Source organism: Dermacentor albipictus, chromosome 10 (genome assembly GCF_038994185.2).
Source record: "Dermacentor albipictus isolate Rhodes 1998 colony chromosome 10, USDA_Dalb.pri_finalv2, whole genome shotgun sequence".
In the NCBI taxonomy this organism is placed as follows: Eukaryota; Metazoa; Arthropoda; class Arachnida; order Ixodida; family Ixodidae; genus Dermacentor; species Dermacentor albipictus.
Window position 1 is genome coordinate 7,828,840 of NC_091830.1, and position 22,005 is coordinate 7,850,844.

Here is a 22,005-nt window from a genome sequence, read left to right on the forward strand (position 1 = left end):
GCGGGCTAGTTGGTGGTCGTTATTGGAATGCATCATGTAACCGCACAAAAACAAGGGACAAAGAAGGAACACACAGGACAGGCGCGCCTGTCCTGTGTGTTCCTTCTTTGTCCCTTGTTTTTGTGCGGTTACATGATGCATTCCAATTATCACTAGAAAACGTTTTTACACACATGCTCAAGGCTTAAGCGTGCATTTGAAAGCTCTGTGTTAGTTCTAAATGTGCGCGCCCCCATACGGACAAAGCTGCAAAATAGAAATCGACTTGCGCACGAGAACGAACAGCGCCCGTCGGACAGTCGCGTCTTGCTGACATACAGAAACGCTGTGGCGATCGCGTGAAACGCGTGTCATCGAAGTGCACTAAGCCCGTTATCAGCAGCTTGGAAAAAGCGCGCAAGCTGCTCCGGAACCCTGCACCAATTTTGATTAAGTCTGTTACATTTAAAATGTGCAATTTAGATCCTAGCGACTGTAAGAAGCACATTCCGATTTAGGTCCTCCGCGTTGGAGAAAAATTCTTAAATATTGCAAAACACACACACACACACACACACACACACACACACACACACACACACACACACACACACACACACACACACACACACACACACACACACACGCGCACACACACGCGTACGCGCACGCACACACACGCAAACACATGCACACGCATCCACCCACACACCCACAAACGCAAGCACATGCGGACACGCCCACACGCACACATACGCGCAACACACACACACACACACACACACACACACACACACACACACACACACACACACACACACACACACACACACACACACACACACACACACACACAAACGCGCGCGCGCGCATGTGAACGCGCGCACGTTCACAGACACACGCAAGCACCTGCACATACACACACACACACACACACACACACACACACACGCAGACACGCGTGCGCACAAGGGAACGCACACGCGTTCGCACACACACGCAAGCACATGCGCGCACGCACAGCTAGGGGCACACGTGCGCACAAACACACGCAAGCACATGCGCGCACGCACACACACACAAACACACACACACGCGCGCATGCGCAGAGGCACGCGCTCACGCACATGTGCTCACACGCACACACGCACGCAAGCATATGCGTGCACGCACACAGGGGCACACGTACACGCAAGAACATGCGCACACGCACGAACGCACGCACGTACATACACGCGCACACACACACACACACAATCCAGTTTACAACTCTAACTTGTCAATGAGAAACGATATCCCAATTATTTAAACTACGCCTAATAAATAATACATCTAAAGCGGACAAAACTGATATATTATACACTACTATGAAATATATCCCTAGTTTGTGCATAAGACTTTTGCAAAACCCTTTCCTTCCCTCCTCTCTCTCCCTGTGATCTTTGCTTTCCCCTTTCCCATTCCCCCGGTTTAGGGTAGCCAACCGGACGTTATTCTGGTTAACCTCCCTGCCTTCTTGTTTTCTCTTTCCTCCTCCTCCCTCGTAGACAATAATTTCAAGTAAACAGTGTATTCATTTATAAAATTTGTCTCTGCTGTAAGTGCTCTAACAGATGGAGTTTAAATACAGTTACATAACGGAGATGTCTGTTTTTGGTGCAGAGTTACGGATTAACTTCGTGCTTCTATTTTTTCAGCTACCCACTTTTAGGCAATGTTCTTAATAAAGTCCGGCCTAATTCATATGATTCTGATTAGTTCAGTCCCTAGAGTCTAACTTTATCTCTCAAGACAAAAAACTGAATTAAAAGCGATCCAGCGGCTTCCATATAACAACATTTCTGCGTTTTATATGTATTTGAATAGGCGGCATCGGAGTTAGCCCCGAGCTAAAGCAATGAACCAGAACTACATAATTACGGTATTATGGCTTGGATGCTATGTACCCTGGCTTGGACTACTATGGCCCTAAAGCAGAAGAGTTGTTCTTGTTGGGCTTGTTGGTAAATCATTTCTGTTAGAAGAAGGCCCCAAACAAACACACGCACCGAGACACACACAGAAGAGACGAGTGACTCGTCTCATCTGGTCCTGTCTACAGTTCTCAGTGCACGCTTGCTAATTTGCAATCCTCTTCTATACATGAAGTCGTACTTGTGATTGCGAAAGCTGAGTGCCATGACTTCCTCTTATTTTTCTTGCGCACCTTCTTTTACATTGGGACCATTTCTTGTCTGATATAGTACTACAGACGTGCGCTGGCGAACAATAAACAGCTGACATTTGCACAGTTTTTCATCCTTAATTGTCTCTCGCGTATAGAAACCAGTGGAATGAACAGAATTATGTCTAACTATAGCCAAATAGATACCGTCCAACCGACGATAGTACCGACTGGCCCAGTTGAAGCCCTATTTTGTCATGCTTACCTGTGTCTCAGTGAGCATGAGGTTTGTGGCCACCTCAAACCTCTTGGGCCTGGAAAGGTACTTGTTCATGCGAAACTGGTTCTCCAGCTCCAGCAGCTGCTGGCTAGTGAACGCCGTCCGCGGACGCCGCGTCTTGCCCAACAGTGCCGCCTGCGGCTGGCCTGCACGTAAAAGGAGTGCGCATTAGAGAGCTTCAGATTAGAGCTTGTTCGCAAGAGTGCGTACACCTCTTTTTATGTGTAACGCCACAGTATGCACCAATTGATGAATCAGCAAGCTGAACTGAACCACACTGTAAGCGCTGCTCAAGTGCAGTAGTCTATATACTAGGCTCAACACCTACAAACTTGTAAGTCCTGGTGTTAACAGCACGAAACGCAGACGGGACACGAGACGAGAAGGCGTCTCGTGTCTTCTCGTCTTGTGTCCCGTCTACGTTTTGCACTGTTAACACCGGGATGGAAAAGCAACAAGCCCAAGCTGCTATTCTAGGGAAACTTGTCCGTGCAGCCCTATATAGGGCGAAGTCTTACATCGTGGCCCACTCAATTCGGAGAGCAACGACGGAACAGGGATCTCCGTGGGTCAACTTGCGAATAGCCAGTACTATCCAGCGGCCGTGCCAGTACAGTGACTGCGCGCTTATTTCGCATTCCATCCCATCTCAGAAGTCGGAACAACTAAATAAAGCCCCTGAGATGCTTGCTTGCGACGGAAAGACTCGCGCGTTCGTTCGAAGTAACTACGTTCTCCAGTCGCCGCCTCGCAGCAAGTATTTCTGCTTGGTCTGCGTGCACCGTGCTTCGACGCGCTCCGAGTTCCTCGAGCGACGCTCGCCGCCGCCGTATTATTGTCACGTATCGCCGCGGTCAGCAGCAAATGGTCCCGTGTCCAGAGCGAATCGCAGAACCTGAAGCGTCAGGAAAATTTAACGCGGCACCGCAGTTTTCCGTTTGCCGTCGTCGTCGTCGCTGGTGAAAATTTCATCACGCGCGCCCACTGGCGGCGCCGGCGAGTGGAACGGCGGTGGACGCTGCGATGGCGCGCTCCGCCGAAGCGGCCGTGCGAATGCGGCGACGAGGACGTGGACGGCCTGGCCGATGTTCTGAAGCGTGCGGTGACGCTGCGAAGCGTTATGTACGTGCAAACAAGTACGTTTGTACTGTGGATGCAGATGACGACTGAGACGCGTAGTGTCAGCTTTCTTTACGCTCTGGTATACAAGAGAGGTACAGCTGTAACGGCCGCGCAAGGAAGCTTACCAAAAAGAACTTGCGTGGTGCCGAGAGATGTGCCTTCGCGATCAAGAATCTGTGCTACTGAAAGAGGCAGGCGTGAGAACATGGACTCCAGAAGGCACGAAAAGGACAATATAAACACCGAACCGACTATTAACCGAAAGCTAGCCAGGTTGGTTGTGAAACATAACACATATTAAAAAGAAAGTTCCGGTGTGTTACGTGCCAAAACAGCGATTTGATTATGAGGGACGCCGTAGTAGGGGGCTCCGAATCATTTTGACCACATGGGGTTCTTTTATGCGCCCCCAATGCACGGCACACGGGCGTTCTTGCATTTCGCCCCTGCCTAAACGCGGCCGTCGTGGCCGGGATTTGATCCCGCGACCTCGTGCAAATAACACAGATTCCACAAATTGTGATGATCAATGGGTTGCGAAGCATTTCGCAGGTAGCTGGCTACCCAGCATCGCTTGTAGTTACGCAAAACGTTACCAGGTGGAGCAACGTGTTTAGCGTTAGGCGAGCTTTGATGTATCTGACGCAAGCGTTAGATGCGTCTGACGCAAGTGTGCGCTTGACGACAGCAGCAAGACGATGGTGAGGACAACGGCATGATTTCTACTCTCACTGCTCGACGATGTGTTTACGACATGCCGATCGTTGGGTTCTACATGGGTGCCGGACGAGTGCCCACGAGAACGAAACCAGTGACTGCATGTTATGCAATCGTACGTACATATGTCTATGCCATGTGGTCTATGTTAAAACGACGATGGCCTTTTCTCTCCGTATATGGAAGGTTAAAACCTTTTTGACCTGGGCCAGTTGTGAAGGTGTCACAATGCCACACAGCTTCTGCGTAACTCTAGCTTCTACAAGGAAAGTCCTGAAGAATGTGGGCTGATCCCGAAGGTAGTTAAGTCTAACACAGCACCACAAAGCGCGATCTGCCACGAGGGAAGAATGCGAGAAATCGGCAAGTGACGCAAGAGCCCAAACGTCTCTACCGTTTCAGAGATCAAGCACAACGCCGTGGAGGCTAGGGAGACTTTCTTGCAGTGGCTGGGTTCACACATGGAGATAGTTCGACGTTTTCTTACCGCAACTGTGCGAAGATGCATTGAACGAAAAACAAAGCGTTTTATTCTTTACAAATAAGCAAACTGTTGTATATAGTTGATGATTCGTTGTTCTAAGTCAATTTGCTTTTCGTTGTTTTGCTCTTCGAGTTTTTTTATTTGCAGCCCGCCACGGCAGCCTCACGTGCATGCTCGCGCGAGCAAACGCCTTTGACGCGCAGCGAAGCGTGGACGGAACAGCACCAACACAGAAGCCTGAGAAATAAATGCGTAGCATAAGAAACTAATGCGGAAAAATATACAGAAGAAAATGTCCTTAATAACACGTCCACAGGACCCGATGAAATTTCAATACAGTTAGTCAAAAACCTCGGTCCAAAGAGCAAGGAACTTCTAACTTATACCACAGAGCCAGTGCTTAGAACGAAGAAAATTCCGGTTGGATCGCGTGAAAGCAAGACGAACCTCATCTACACATGGAGAGATGATATGGATAAGATGAACTCGTACGGGCCAGTTACGGTATAATCCGTGATATGGATAATGGCAACACAAGCCATAACATTAGAACTGTCGAAGTGGGTGGAAAAAAAAATGTACTGGGCCGATTACAGAATCGGTTCAGACCAGGCAGACGCTTAGAGGAAAGTATGTTTGTAGTAACTCAGTGCATAGAGATTTCAGTAGCTCAGAACAGACATTTGCGGATAGCATTTCTGGATATTAAAGGAGCCTACGATAACGTTGACAGGGAATTGTTATGGTATATTCGCAAGCCAGACCGCATTGATGGCGGTTTGGTGGAGCTGCTGAGGGATATATATATATATATATATATATATATATATATATATATATATATATATATATATATATATATATATATATATATATATATATATATATATATATATATATATATATGAGAGCCATGTATAATACATCAACCATTATATGGACTATTAAAAAACATGGACCGTCAGATGCAATTGACCGAACTGTATTACCATTTTTCATCGTTGAGTTACAGAGTTGTGGAAATGATACTCTCGTTTTCAGAAAATGTGCGACTTTGAAGAATTCGTATTGCGAAATTGACGGCCTAAATCAAAAATTCGCTGCCAACAGACTCTAGATTTTAGCCTTTTCTTTGAAATAAAACAAACCTCATCAAATTTCGTGCAGTGGTTGCCGAGGAAAACGATTTCTCCTTTTCATGCATTTAGGCAGAAGCCCCCGAGCTAAAGCTTCATATCTTAAGAGTGATTTAAGGTTCATTACTACAACGTACTGCTTAGACGATACTCTCAATAGTGATTTAAAAGGTGAAAAAAGGTTTGCTCTAGCTGGGACCGCAATTTTCATGTTTGCCAATGAGGGTGTCGAATAGTCAACGAATACTCCGAGAACGTAAAGGTTGTTTTCGAAACCATCCAAGATAAATTCCTCTTGCTGGAGTTCTTTCTCTGAAACAAGAAGAAGTATTTTAATGATAGGAAAATGTAGAGAGGTCGGCCGGACAATGGAGCATCTGGCCTGCTACTTTACGTAAGGGAAGGGGAAGAGGGGAAGAAAAAGGGTCACAATGGGTGATGATAATGGGAGGAACGAAGGGAAGGACACATTACACAACTGGTATCACAGGCGTGAGTCCAGGCCCGTGTCACCTAGGAAACGTGAAAGTGCACGCATTCTCTCTGTCGTCTGCCAACTCTGTGGCCACGCGCCTAGCAAGAGGTCCTCCGACAGTAGTCCGTTTTGTAAATGTCTCAAAGTATCTGCCAATGTCAGCCTTTCTCGCGCATACTCAGGGCACACCACGAGCACATGTTCTATAGTCTCTACAATTTTTGTGAAGCCTAATTGTGAATTTGTCATGATTTTATGCCTTGCCATAAAAACATTCACTTTTGAATGAGCAATTTTTTTCGAGACCCTTGAAAAAAAAAGAATAATAGATATTGGCCTGTCGTTAGTCATGTCATTTCTATCCCCGTTTTCAAAGATAACAGATACATTAACTACCTGCATTCATCGAGCAAGCTTCCCTGACAAAAATATTAGGTTGAAAACATTTTCCAAAACACGGCTCATTGGAATACCTGAAAATCGCCTGAAAAATACCTAGCTTTACATATTTATGGTTATTTTTTCCGAGTCGACAGTCCGCTCTTAATGCCGCGCTTGGTAATGACCACAGTGGTAATGACGCAACTACAGCGCGATAAACGAGGAAAAAAGTTGCAAAGCTCAAAGCGCGGGCTAATAATTTCTAGCTCTCAACTCATAATGGAGACGACACTACGAGTGAACTCAAGCACGTCCAACTTTCTATGGACGCTTTACTGCACATGTGCTTCAAATGGCTGCTGTTTACCAGCACGTTTAACAGGGAGAGGCGGGATAGTTGGTGGTCGATATTGGAGTGTATTATGTAACCGCGAAAACGACAACGGAGGAAGCAGGAAACACACACGCAATTTTCCGAGCAGATGCATGTCTTATTCTTTTGCAGTCGCCCTTTCATGTCAAAGCCGGCGATAAGAACTGACATACACTGAGAATTTTCCAAATCTTCTGATACGTCATCGTCAGAGTGCTGAAATCCACGTACAAGAGTTCTGTTACTTTATTCCCGAGCAGTGAGTTATCCGCTGCGGAGACCCGTCGTTTGCATATATAAGTTTACTTTGGTGGTCCTACTGTTCAAAGTACTGTTCCTACATTCAAGTTTACGCTGATGGTTTTCCAATACCTAATATTTACTACATACATTTTCAAAAATAATATACAAGAAGGTTTGTTTGTTCAAATAACTTTATCCTGCTAAATGTAGAAAACAAACCGCCTGTTTTAGTGCCATCTCGACCTCCATGTAACGCAAGAAATTTACTGAACTAATTGAATTTCTCAAGCTAAAATACGCTAGAAAATCGTAAACTATGACTTACACACAATCGACAGACATGATAGCTCTCGGATTGTAATTTGACTATACGAGAAAACATAATTCTGTTACGCGAAAACTCAAAGACATCCATTTACCAGCGTTTCTACAGTTCACAGACCGGCCGCGGCGTCCGCCATTTGCGCGCGTGGGAACGCGGGCGTCTTGGAAACCACGGAGCGGCGCGCCCGGTTCCTTGCAGTACCTCCAGCTGGCGCTGGCCTCCGCCGCATCGCGGTCCACGCAAGGTGCCGCGCTTCTACCACAAAGCCCGCCTTCGTGCATAGCGTTCGCGGCCAGCGTTTCCCGGTAAACATTACGGTCACATGCGCTCCAGTTGCCGGGAAGCGGGAGAAGCAGTCAGGGATCTTTGAATGATATCGCGTGCCACGCTTAAAGGTGGAACGTAAGCGTCCTCCATTATTTTTTCTTTGAGGGCTAATATTCTTTAGCAGAATCTTTTAATAACAGCGCTTTGAGAAATTTTGAGAATTTATAAAAGTAAAGGCCATTGCAAGTTGAACGTCGGTCATCTGATAAAGGCTTTGAAATTTAGCCTCAGTGCGTCGATAATTTACAGAGTCCTGTCCCGAAGGTATGACAAATAGTGTTACCGGTGGGGATGTTGTCTGTGGTCAATGTTGGATATGTCGAAGCCTGATAAATTCAAATTTTCTGCACAGTTCAGAGACTTGATTCAGCTTGATCGATCTCTCTCGAGTGTTTCTCGCAATCGCTAAAAGATTTAAAAGGCATCCAGCCGAGGTGCCTTTAAAACAAACAGCAGCAAACTGAGTAAAGCTTCCCGTGCCACCCCGTGACGCGAGAGTCACGAAACTATCGGCGCAGAATAATTTCTTCGGAGACTGATTTCCAAGGACTAAATTGAAAACGCAAATATCGCCTCGTCATCGCGGTGTTCCAGTGAACTACCGGCGGCGCCACAAAATGCGTCACTTCAATAGTTTTCCCGAACAGGCCTCCATGGCGGATTGTTCAGCTCTGACATCCGAATGCATGCTTAAACATTGTCGTCACCGTCACAGTTCCCGCACGAACTGAACACGCACCGGTCGAGTTGAAAAACGGTTAAAGGCCTACGGACTCGAATACAAGTAAAGCCCGCGAGGAAAGTTAGAAATATACACGGCAAAAATAGGAGCACCAGTGTTTCCAATCTTTCCCGTCGCGAAGTCGAATCAACAGCGTCGAGCTTGGTTTCCCCTCCCGGGAATAAGAATGAGGAACCGAAGCAGTCAGGGCCACCGTTCCAAGCCATATACCTGCGCCTTCTCCGCGGGCAGTGCGAGCGATTGGATGCAAAGCGAAAGTGCAAACAATGGGGTCTCTGTGTGTGCGTGTGAAGCACCGTATAACGTTGTTCGCTGGGAGAGAGAGAAGAGAGAGAGAAAGCAAGGGTAGGGAAGGCAGGGAGGTCAACCAGAACAGCATCCGGTTTGCTACCCTACACTGGGGGTGGGGGAAAGGGGAATAGAAAGAGGAAGAAAGGGAGAGAGTCAGCACTGACTACATGTGGGAGGGACACCTTACACAATGACACTATAAGCGGTCTCTTAAGCCCGTGCACTTTAAGTACCGCACTAGTGCACGAATCGCTTTTCGAGCCAGTGACGGTTGTGGCCACGGTCCGAGTATCTTTGACTCGGTGAATGGTCTCGAGTCTAGTCTGTGTAAAGTTGCCCGCAGAGGGAGGCGGTGGACATCGTAGCGAGGGCAGGTACACAATACGTGCTCGATGGACTCCTCGCACCCACAGGAGTCGCACATCGGGCTCTCGGCCATTCCCATACGGTAGGAGTATGCGTTCGTGAACGCCACTCCCAACCACAAGCGACACAACAAGGTTGCTTCGCCGCGGGAAAGGCTAGGTGGCAGTTGTAGCCGTAGCGTGGGGTCCAGTTGACGTAATCTGCAATTGAAGCCACTTGATGTCCAGAGATCTTGGGACTTCTTGCGCGCAAGTAGGCGAAGTTCTCTGGCAGCGTCCGACCTCGCCAAAGGTGTTGGACGCGTCTTTGTATCTTCGTGGGCACACCGGGCAGCCTTGTCAGCTAGGTTGTTGCCGACGATGCCACAGTGAGCAGGAATCCACTGAAATACAATGTGGTGTCCTCTTTCCAGAGCATGGTGGTGCAGTTCCCTGATTTCAGATGTCATTTGCTCGTAAGTTCTGTGACGTAACGCGGACTTGATGCTATGAAGGGCTGCCTTGGAATCACAAAATACGACCCACTTCTCTGTTGGCTCTTCGGTGATGTACATCATAGCGGCATGGAGAGCTGCAAGTTCTGCCGATGTAGATGTAGTCGTGTGCGACAGTTTGAATTTAACTGTAACGTTCTTGGCTGGAACGACGAATGCGGCAGTTGAGCTGGTAGGTGAGGTTGAACCATCGGTATATATGTGTATGCGGTCATGATACGTCTGGTGCAGTAATAGGAGTGTAAGTTGTTCGCTGGGAAATTTCTTTCTGCACGTGTACCTTCCTTCTTTCCTTTTGGTTGCACGCAAGCGCACCTCAGCACGCTTCCGTTTGAGAGAGAAATAACTTAGTAGAAGGAGAGAGTTGGTTGGGGGAGTAGGTGGTACATCAACAAGACAAGCATAGGCAAGGAAGAAAGAGTACAAGAACCAGGTTCCAGTGAGACGCGAACGACGACGAAAGGAAACGGGTCGAGGAAATCGCATTAGGTAATGATTGCGGCCCCGTCCGGACCCTCGACAGAAAAAGGGGACAAAAGGGAAAAGAGGGTATGAGGGACACCATGCGAGCGACAGACAGACGAACATATATACAGCGTATACACAACCGTGGAACAAACATACGGAGACACGGCTATAGGGCAACGCCGGTTTCTCTCTGTCTGTAATATTGGACTCCAGAGAGGGACCTGGAAAATCGTAAACTCTCGCGAATAACACGTCAAGCGCACAAGCTGAAGTAAAGAAAGAAGGGAGGAAAATAAAAGGAAGCTGCAAGGGCGGGAGAAGGCGCAAGGAACGACGTCACCAGAGCCAAGCGGTATACGAAACGGTAGAAGAAGGCCCTTGGCAAAGCGACGCAAGGCCGGAAGAAAGCTGGCCCGTACTGCGCACGCGCAGAAAGAATAACATTGATGGCTTTAATACACCGAAGCAGAATGGCAAAATATAAGGACGGGATGGAGAGAGAGAAATAGGGACGCAGGGAAGGGAGTGAGTGGTGGTGAAAAGTGAAGGCGGCGCCGAATTCAGAAGAAAAAAAGAAAGGCACCCTTTGGCGAGCGCGGTAAACACAACCAAAGGTGCTTGAGCAAACAACGGATGATTGGAAGTCCCGCGGGAAGCTCGGGGGAGAACTAGCCGAGCATTTTTTCCTCACCCTCATCTCTCCTGTTCCTGTTTCTGCACATAAATCGCTTCCCGCTCCTCTCCAGTCCCCAATACGGCTTCCCCATTTTCTTTCTTCTCCCCCTCCTCCATATTCCCTTAAAAAACAAGAATAAAATTACATGTTTTATTATTTCCCGTAAAGGCTCCGTACGGCGAGCGCCACAGAGGCAGCTACACGCACCATGCCTCGAGCTGTGTCGTTCGAAAGCAACGAAAAGCCGAATGACGTCGTCCGAAGTATGCGTGCTTTGAGATTGCGTAGTGCATTCGGCGGCGGCGAGGAAAAATGGAGGAACGTGGGGCGAAGCATGGCTCTCACAACTTCATAGCGTTTGTTCGGTTCGTAAAGATCGGCTTGCTTTTGGACGAGAGAATGCGCGCATCACTACCACGTCAGGCTGGCTATCTGTACGCGCCTATACCCTATTCTCAGAATGCAGTAAAACCTCGGCTGTTGCCTTCAAGAAACCTGCTAAGTGTTAGGCTCTGCTATAGGTAGGCACAGGCAAGTCGTCGGTCCCTTCCTGCCTCTGCAGCGGGAGAGGTCATCGAAGTAGTGCGAATGCGCGAAGTACCGGTAAGAAAACGCAGAGAAAGAAATGTAAATAGGACGAGAACGTGGTACGTGGAAGAACGAACGCAAAAACAGGAACGACGACGAGGACGACAAAAACAGGACGCGAACGCCTCCTTGCCGTTCCGCCGCGAACTTATGGGTCGCTCGGGAGCTTGGCGTAGATTTCGACTGCCAGGCACGGGCTTTCCGGTCCCGCATTTCTCGCCTCTTTTCGCAGATCGCTTTCTTTTCGGCACAGAATGCACTTTCGCGAAACTGCAGTGTCTCTCTTGTGTCCATAGAATATAGTATCATCGACTCATCTTTTATTTCTTTTTAGTGTTGTTTTCTCGGCGTCACTAAACAATGCGCTCTATAAAGCAAGAAATTTGCAAATCTTTGTTGCATATCCACGTGAGTTTTTTTTCGTCTTTGTCTCTTGTTGCAGAAGCATTCTGAAGCCGACTAATAAAAAAGACGCTACGCTTTTATCGTTGGTCAGTACTGGCACCGAACAGATATAGCAACAGCTTATAGCATAGATGCGATGAAAACCCTGGAAATTAGTCATGTGTTGAGTGAACTATAACTGAGCCATCAGTCAATGAAACAACTTACGACGTGCGAATATTAAATGCGTTGACCATGACCTTTGCATTCTTGCGTGCGAAAGGCCACAAAAGTCCTTCTGCACTTCAAGGCTATTGGGCTGTGTGAGCGGTTGTGACAGTGGACATTCCTCTGCAACTGACTCTGAATGACTGACTCGTTATTATTTTGTTCCTCTCCCCTTTGTATATATTCTTTCCCAATCCCCTCCCCAAATGTAAGGTAACTAACCGGTCACGTCCTTGGTTGACCTACCTACCTTTCCCTTTTCGTTTCTCTCTCTCTTTCTCACAGAATATTCCAGGTAGATTCAGCTATGCAGTTTACATTCGTACTTAGGACTAAACGACTGATTTTAGTGTATTAAAAATGAAGCTGATCACAACACGATATTTTGAATTAATATGCTGACATTCATGATTGCAGATTAGAGGTGTGGGTTGATTCATTGTGATTGTCATCCATCGTGGATTCATCCATTACGAATTCGAATTCATATTCGATTGCTATTCGAATGCTATTGTTAGGCCTCGTCAGGAGACGTCTAAGTCTCCTTTAGCCTCTCCCCGCGTACACCATGTATTGTTGTCCAAAATAAAATAAATAAACAAAAAATATGTCGTAATGCGCGCTAGGTTAATTTTCCATATGCGACATCAGCCGACCCCGAACTCAAAAGATATGTCACATGAATTGGAACACTAGACTAACCTTCATACTGTTGAATATAACAAGGGCTACATCTCACAGCTGGCATTATGTCCCCCTGATTGATGACGTGCAGCAGTGTCATGATGAATGTAAAAAAAAAAGGCCAACTGGGCGATCTCGCGTTGTTACAACGGCGTGTTGATTGCGCAAAAAGAGAGAGAGAGAGAGAGAGAAAACGTTCGCCTCGGATTAACTTAACGCACGCGCAGCAACGTCCACAAACGCAAACTTCTTGCTAATGGCCACAAATTATTCCATCATTTCCTCGCGCATTCTGTATCCTGTCGCGCATCCTGCACTACGTGTCGGGCCCGATCCGAAGGTCCAACATTGACGTAACGAACCATACCAAAACTGCAGCATTCGCGCGTTTTACGACGCAGTTAGTCTGCGCACCATGGGCTTGCAGCTCAACATTACAGTATGTGTGCCGAAGCCGCACTGAGGCATACGGGTCGATTTGCGACAGGCCTGCCACCGGGGGTCGCGTGGGAGGGCATGGCGTAGGGTGCTCGGGAAGGACGACGGCGTCCCGGTGATTTCATCCCATTAGCTCTCCACTCGGCACCAATTAAAGCAGCCCCGCCGTGTTACCCTCGTCCCGTCCGCTCCCCTACCCTGCTGGCCGCCATTCATCGCGCCGTCTGCCCCGACCGCGCGAATAAAACGCTTCATCGATGCGCGAGCGCGCGACGCGTGCAGATTTTTCGCACCAGAGGGCGCAGGCGGTGCTAACGAAGCGGGGCCGCTGCGCAAACACAGATGTCGCCCCGCGACGCGACGGTCGCGTCCGCGGCTGCGCCTTCTGGTGGCCCATCCGCGAGGCACTAAGGGGCTGCGGCTTCACGTAGTTTCTGGTATGCTGCCAGTTTGGTCTGTGCTGTACATAAAATTTATTTGTGCCGCCGGCCTATAAAAAGTGAAACAAATTTCTCGCTAAACAATCAGCGTTTAGACAAGAATATTGGTTTCGTATTATAGGACACGGGGAATGCTACGAGTTGCAGCGTCATGTTCCATGATAACCTTCAACGAAGAGTTGGAGTGACTAGCATATAAAATATAACTCAACGGATTAACTTTACCAGATTGTAAATGTTTCGGCAAGGGAGAGTTGTCTTGGTCGCGGCTACTTGATGAAGAGAATTAACCTTACCGTTGTGAAGACGCTGGAACCGGTGGCTGACGCATCACTCTTGGTTATTGTGGTTTTTAAACATTTGGAGTTTCTTGTTTTCATGTCTCCCTCGAAGCAAAGCCTCGGAAAGGTTTGACACGGGCTGCAGTTATCGAGTTCCCAAAGGGGTTCTGCAAAGTCTGTGGTTCCGTCACACATGCGAGGCTAAGGCTAGGAATCTTCGCTAGTTGCGTAAAATAATGTTACTATGGGTATAATTGTTGTTGCACTTGAATGGCACAAAAAGTTAATTATCACCTGCGGGTTTTATGACGGCATATAGCAATAGTTTGCCACGAGTGGGCATTTTCTCTGCACCCTTAAACGTAAGGACCGTGAGAAGCTGTAAGGCTTCTTCCAAACATGGAATTTTCAGGCAAACAGGCGCGAAGAAGTACGTATTGCACTCATGATGACAGCCTGGTCGCCTGTACCGGATTCCTTTGCACAGTGTTTACGAAGCCACATAAGCTCCATTGCGTTGTGCTAACCACATATAGTCATTATAGATTTATTTATTTATTTATTTATTTATTTCACAATACTGCAGGACAGATCGGCCCAAGCAGGAGGGGCATGAAAACACAAATCATAACAGCACGCATATGCAAAAAAAAGAGAGATTACATTGCATGTAACATACAAGAGAATCAAAAATTAACAATGACAGAGCAGAAAATAAAACAATGAACATTGAAACTGCTTACGTTCTATTGAAGAAATAAAGTTTGAAGGGCCTGTTCTACGTCAGGAGAGCGAAAAATCGAGTCAGGAAGCGCGTTCCAATCAGCTATTGTTTGAGGAAAAAAACTGCGCTTAAATGAGTTTGTTTTAGCAAATATAGGCTGTAATGCGTGTTCGCTATAATGTCGAGTCCTTCGAGTTGTGGAGTGCCTGAGGAATGAGGGGGGAGCAATGCTAAGCTTTCCTGCCAAAATTTTATGAAGGAAAGAAACGCGGCTAAGTTTTCTACATGTACTAAGCAACGGGATATTATTGTCCTTCATAAGTTGTGTTGGGGAGTCTTATTTATTAATGACATAGTACAGGTGATAACATACGTCCCTCCAAAGCCGTCCAAGTGTATGCGTCGAGTGGAGGCGAATTGTCCTTAAATGATCAAGCGGAGAAATAAGAAAGGTGCGGTCAGTGCATGAAGCGTTTAGTGGGCTGACATCGACATATAGGCTGTATGATATAAGATTGCAGGATACGTGTGTTTCGTTTTTTAATATTAATAAGAGCGCAGGATAAACTCTATTGTAAGTCATCGCCAGCAAAACAGCTGAGACAAATATAACGCAAGGTTTTTTATCGTCACGTGCTACTTTGGGAACAAGAAAAAGAAACAAAAGGGGGAAAAATGGGCTTCCTGTACAAAAATCAAGGAACATTGCTTGAAATGGACATACGTGAAACGAAATGATAACATGCCTACTTTCTAAATGTATGTGCTGTAAGTGGCCTCCACGTGGTGTTGTACCAGGTCACTGCTCATACGATGACACAATGACAGGGCTTTAGGCGACCTTTTATGTCGGAAACACCATATTTAATGTCTGATTTGGCTTATAGCTTCACTACCAAGGCTAAGAAGCTCACACTGGTCGAATGAAATACAGGGGCTATTGGCTACGCCAAACGAAATCTTAACAAAGAATTCCTTCTGCTTGACGTTTGCAGCGGTTGCTCCACGTGCCAGTGTTATGTATCATTCAAATCGGATGTTACGTCTGTTGACACTGAAAACACCTCGACATAAATTTTCTCGTGCATTGAGCGCCAATACACAAAAAGCACGCGCTGCACTGTTTCGACACTGGGGGTACAGTACGTTTCTTAGAGGTGGCGGGTGGGCAGGTGTTAAACATCGTCGGCGCCACTTTTTGGCTCCACGTACACGGAACACTGGCATTCTTATGTGGGATTATGAGGATTCGTTACAAGCAGCCTGGATCATTTATGTATATAAACTTAAGAGGGTTTTTTTAGTACACTGCAGAAAGCACGAAGAACTCAAGCACTTCGCGGCCCAAACATGCAACTGGCCATTGAGAGATGCATTCTGCTTGTGAATCTGTTGCAAAAATTGGAAAGACGCAAGGAAGATTAACTTTTTTTTTTTCAGATCCAACGTACATGTTGAATCTGTGTGCAGCGAAGCTATATAGAAACGATTAATGGAATGCAACTGCGATGCGAACAATTGCGTATATTTTCATCATAAGCAACGTATAATTATCACTTGGAACGTACGTGTACATGAACCGCGCAGGTCGCAAACTTTGATCTCACGCAATATTTGTATTTACGCGCTACACCGTTCACAAGCTATGCCGAGAGGCAAACACCAAATCAGGCCAATGCACAGCGTGAGACGTCTGTAAAGTCCGAGGACCTCGTTGTCCGGTAGACCATGCTTCAAGTATACAGTGAAGGACAACGCGCCCGAAGAGCCGAGAACAGCGCATCTTACGCTGCCGTTTATTTTCGCAAGAATACGAAGAACTGCCGCACCACGCGCGCTCAAGTCGCCGTACTTCGTTGTCCTTTCTTTTGCGCGAGCTATTTCTTTGCTGTTATCAACAACGTCTACGCATGGATGTCGTGAGGACAAAACCGTTGTACGATGTCTGTCGAGGGAAGAATGGTGATGACAGGTGCACACACAGAGAAGTACGACACGTAGCTAACTACATTTAAGGATACATATAGAGTCCATGCTGTTATTGTATACATATTGTGCCGCAGTGGTACATGCCCAGTGGTAGATGCCAAATGACCATATGAAATAATATTAAAATAAAGTAAAACAAAGGAGCCATTGAGTATCATGGCTATTTCATTAGGAGGCTTGTGTGCTTCAGAGCCACGTATACTTATGAGGGCAGGCAAAGAAAGCTTTGTTTAAGAAAAAGAAGAAAAAACAAACAAACCACAGTCAAAGCATCCTATTTAGAGCGCTAACTGAATAGCAGTGACCAAAACGAATTTTCAGTTAATCGGCAATAGGTATATACGTTCCAAGTTCTCATTTGAATCGATACAGTGCATTTTAAACCAAGTAATCGCCTTCGCTTGTGCCTGCTGTGCGAAAATGACGGCGTTAACTTGTTATGCCTGGCCCGATTGTCTTCTTCGTGTTTATTTTTTGTTTTAGAGAGTAAATATACAGCAATCTTTATTTCGCTATTCGATATAAGGCAGCGCTTCGTTCGAGACGGATCTGTTTTGACCTGCAGGAGTTCAACCTTGGATAAGAGAGAGAGAGAGAGAGAGAGAGAGAGAGAGAGAGAGAGAGAGAGAGAGAGAGAGAGCCTTTTGACGGGAGAGCGCTATCTCCCCGCAGCCGATACGAGCTTTGACAGGTTAACACACTGCGCGCCGGCGCTGCTCGTATATATATGCCCTAACCCCGGAGATTATCTCGGCCCTCCCGCGGCAGCGACAGCCGGTCGCTGCTCTATTTAAGCCACTCCGAGCCCGAGCTCCCATCTGGCGCTCAGATCCGGGCTACGCTTTCGCTCCCACACCGTCTCCTGTACGGCTTATGCGAGCTCGTGCGAGCCCGGCGTGTCGCCGAGAAAATAGAGTACTCGCGGTTGACACACTCGTTTGCGGCCTAACGGAACCTGCTGCATGGCTATTCCGAGAGAGTCGCTGTTTGACCCGAGATAGCGCTCGCATATTGGCGCGTCGTGAATTGAGCTGTGCCACGGGAAAAGCGGTCCCTCACGATGGCCGGTGCGATAACAGGTTGGCCTGTGCGATAACAGGTTGCGCTCCTCTCCGACCTGACAGCAATGCGATGACACTTGAATCTTTATCGAGTATTATGTGAGCGCCTTTTTTGATTGTACCCGCCTCAAGAAGTATCTTTTTGAAATCAAGAAGCGCTTGGGACCTGCAAAATACTTCGATATACAGGTCACTTCGTTGTAGAGGCGTTCAATTGTACTTTATTACCACTGCTGGAACTGGTTTGCTATCGTTAAATCTGCGGCAATATTAGAGGTCAAGCGCATGAGTGAAGCAAAACGTTACTCCTCTTTTAAAAGAACCAATGTATTTGAACAGGATTTGATAAAAGGTCGTCAACTTCCTCATAGTTTCGTTGATGGTTTTAGTATTACCAGTGTGTTCTGAGCCAGCCAATGATGTCGATTATTACATAGCTGACATCGACACGGCGTAGGTTCCATATATTCTCCGTAAGAAAAATGCGAAAACATGTGTATTCGCTGTACTGCGTGCGGAAACCATTAGCAATATTATTTCGATTTTTTATCTTAATAATAATAATATTTGAGGTTTTACGTGCCAAAACCACTTTCTGATTATGAGGGACGCCGTAGTGGAGGACTCCGGAAATTTTGACCACCTGGGGTTCTTTAACGTGCACCTAAATCTAAGCACACGGGTGTTTTCGCATTTCGCCCCCATCGAAATGCGGCCGCCGTGGCCGGGAGATTTTTTATCTTCTCGTGTGCTTCATATCGATCCGCTCCTTCATGTGGTTCATGTCGGCTGGCTGCTGAATATGTGGGACGATGCCCCACATAGTTTTCCACGTAGCTGTGCCTATTATCTTGAACAATTTTCAAGATAATAGGCACAGCTAAGTGGAAAACTGTTCCAGAAAACAATGGATATTTCGCTGAAACATAGTTTCAGTTATTATTATCACTGTTGTGGTGAACTTAAGAAAAGTAAGAAAAAAAAGTTCAAATATGCGGACGCCGTCACTCGTATTCTTTTATGTGGAACGTCGTCCTCTTTGAGTGGAAGATATTTGCAAAAAACGTTCAGCTTATAACTGTACGTTAAGTGGAACGAGACTGAGAGCATCATGATAACTACTTAGTGCCACTTAGCCCCGTGTGCTACAAAAATGGAACAGATGGACTTCCCCTGTGGGGAAGGTGTACTCCGCCGTAACGTGAATATTCCATTAGCGTTCCCGCGCTTTCACTTGTCGACGGAAGCCACGCACTCGTTGTAATCGTCGGCGAGTCTAATCAGCTTCGGCGCTGCATGGGAAAAGGGCGCGTCGGCGCTGCCCTCTCGCGGCGGAAGGCGCACCATTTCTCCCAGGAACAGGTACTCGAAACTGTCAGCGAGAACAAACACGGCCGCCCTCGACGGCGCCGACGTGGCCGGGGTTCAGACTCGCGAGAATTTACGGCAGCAGAGACAAGTCGGGTCCGTTTCGGGCGGCCTCGGCAAAGGTCGCGACTGTTTGAATGCGTACGAAAAACAAGGCTTCCGCCGGTCGCTTTCAGGGCCGTGAGCGTTTGGCTCTATAGGGATAAGTGGGCCACATTGTTGCAGCGATGCCTTCCGCTAGATTCGATGCCGCTCTTATCATGCACCGTTTACGGCCCGCTGGTTTAAGTGATAACGCGGGCGGAGCGTCGCTCTGATTACTGACCAAGTGGTGAGCGGGACGAAACTGTGGAAATTCACTGAAGACTGAAACAAGGAAGGATTCCCTCTGTCTTTGTAATTGTTCGCGCTTTATGTTAAGGGCACCGAAAGACGACTTGGAAACAATGAATTAGGCTTTTATCTAGATCGCACATTCGTAATAGGCAAAGTGTGCAACAGGAGGTCCCTAGGCTGATGTTATGCGGACGACATAGTGCTACTATAGAAGGCAATGCAAGAGATTTACAGAGACTTACGAATATGTGTGGCAATTCAGCGACAAATCTCGGCCTGTTTAGGACACAGAAATCGGGATTTATGATCTTTAATGGAGAGATAGGTAATTCAATTACGTGGTATCAGATCAACAGCAAGTCAGGCCCATGGTCAAGCAATATAAGTACCTCGACGTATACGTAAACGAACGAAAGACCTACTCAAGCATCCACCGAGATAAATTGAAAGCAAATGTGAACCTACATAGAGCCCATTGGAGCTACATTAAATATGTGGTGTTGCATGGAATTTGGAAAAGAGTATATCTCCAGCGCCAACGTTCGCAAATGTCATTCTGTGCTTAAAACCAGACATCGTCTCAGGCTTGGCAGTTAATAAAAGGACGGCAGGCCGGTAGGCCTTGGCGGGCCTTGGTAAAACCGCATAAGAGGCAGTGCAGGGAGGCATGAGCGGGCCTCCTTGAGCTCAGAGAAGCGCAGAGCAGTATCAGTTTTGAAGAAAGTCTCAGGAACACAGATGGTAGTAAATGGGCGGCTGAAGTGCACAAGTGTCTGTACCTGAAAAGCGTGGACAAAGAATGAGGGAATAGGTAAAGAAAGTTGGCAACCAAATACAAGGTAACTGAAAGTGAGAGAAACAGACATAGTGAGTTGTATGCAAAGAATGGAAACAAAAACGACCACGGAGATTTACAAGAATGAGTAGAAAGAAATGTGCAGGGAAACTGTACGATAACACGAAAGGAAGTGCCTTGCTGTCTGAGGCTCGATCTGGTTGCTTAAGGATAAAAACATGCCAGGGAAAATATTCGCAACAAGATGAGGCATGCGTATGCTGCAGCGGAAATCCGGAGACAGCTCAGCACATTCTAATGGCATGCGAAAGGATTCCCCCAGTGAGACCCACAGGTAAAATGCACCTTCCAGAAGGCTTCGATTTAAAGTGGACTGAAGCTTCAACCGATCAGCAGTCGAGATGAGCAAGGGACGTTTAGAGTATTGGTGGAAAAGAAAAAAAAGAAAGCAGGAAAGAGATTGATACGACCGGATCCGTTACAGACATAGGTATACCCATACAAGATAGATAGAGAAGTCTTGAGGAAGAGAGGAAGATTAAGGATACATAGACAAAATGCTATACTTGGTTAGCTACTATTTCTCGCTGACCCGTTTTGCAGGGGATGCCAAAAGATTATCACCATCAAGTAAGAAAAGCACGAAAAGGAACAAAGTCGAAAAATACATCGCTACAAAATGACGCCTCTGGATTCCCGCCAACTAGTTCAGTGATCAATCAAAAGAGTCACTGATAAAGTTAAGATGAACTCTTAATATCAGTAAGAGTCCTTGATCCGCGTCACGCTGTCTGATGGATCATTGCACACCGGTTTAGGGTGGCGATAACCAATACGACTGGTTATCAACTGATTATCATGCGTTCATTGACAAAGTTTGTTGTAACCGTGATGACAGCACAAAGCATTAGTAAACGTACCTAATCAACCATTACTTTGCGTGCCCATGTCTTTGACTCCCAGCTCGTCTATACTACCTGACATCGTTCTGGTCATGTCAATAGCCTCGTCGTTCAGAACATTAACACTCGCAGTATTGTTAAAAAAGCTTTCAGACTTACTGTGTCTAATTTCTGTTTTATTCATTTCATGTTATAGGTATCACCAAGTCATGGCTTTATAGTAATATGTATGACTCCGAGTTTACTTCACCCGATTTTGTTGCCGCGCGCCTAGAGAGGACCCATGGCACTGGCGGCGGCGGCGTTCTGCTTAGCCATTCGGATCTTCGTTTATCAATTTTGCCCTCGCCCCCGGATATAGAATTCGGGTCGTGTAAAATTTTCCTGAATAATCAGTGTATTGTAATTACCGTTATACCTCGTCCGCACGGTTCTTCCCATGATGTACTTCATGCTATTGCAAACTTTATGTGCCTGACTAATATTGATTCATCACGATTTATCTGCATGGGTGATTTCAAAGCCCCTGGCATCCACTGGCCATCACTAAATACAACAGGTTGTGACGTAGCAACATGTAATGAATGAATACATATTTCCTTGTCATTTGGGGTCACTCAAGTTACTTCTAGCGCAACTAGGTTAAATTTCTTCCTGGACTTAGTTTTCCTAAGCGCTGATCTAGCGAAAAATGACTTCTCTTGTGTCGGTGAGGTGGACTGTGATCCACAAAGAAAAGTGCTC

General features: G+C 46.7%; 1 protein-coding gene across 1 annotated transcript in view; it reads right to left on the reverse strand.

Annotated features, from left to right (window-relative positions):
- Nucleotides 1–22,005, reverse strand: part of LOC135920398 (motor neuron and pancreas homeobox protein 1-like) — an 81,545-nt gene that overhangs the window by 5,201 nt on the left and 54,339 nt on the right. Inside the window, exon 2 of the mRNA XM_065454656.1 lies at nt 2,409–2,569. Within this exon, the coding sequence (XP_065310728.1) occupies nt 2,409–2,569 (161 nt within the window). The remainder of the gene's footprint in view (nt 1–2,408; nt 2,570–22,005) is intronic.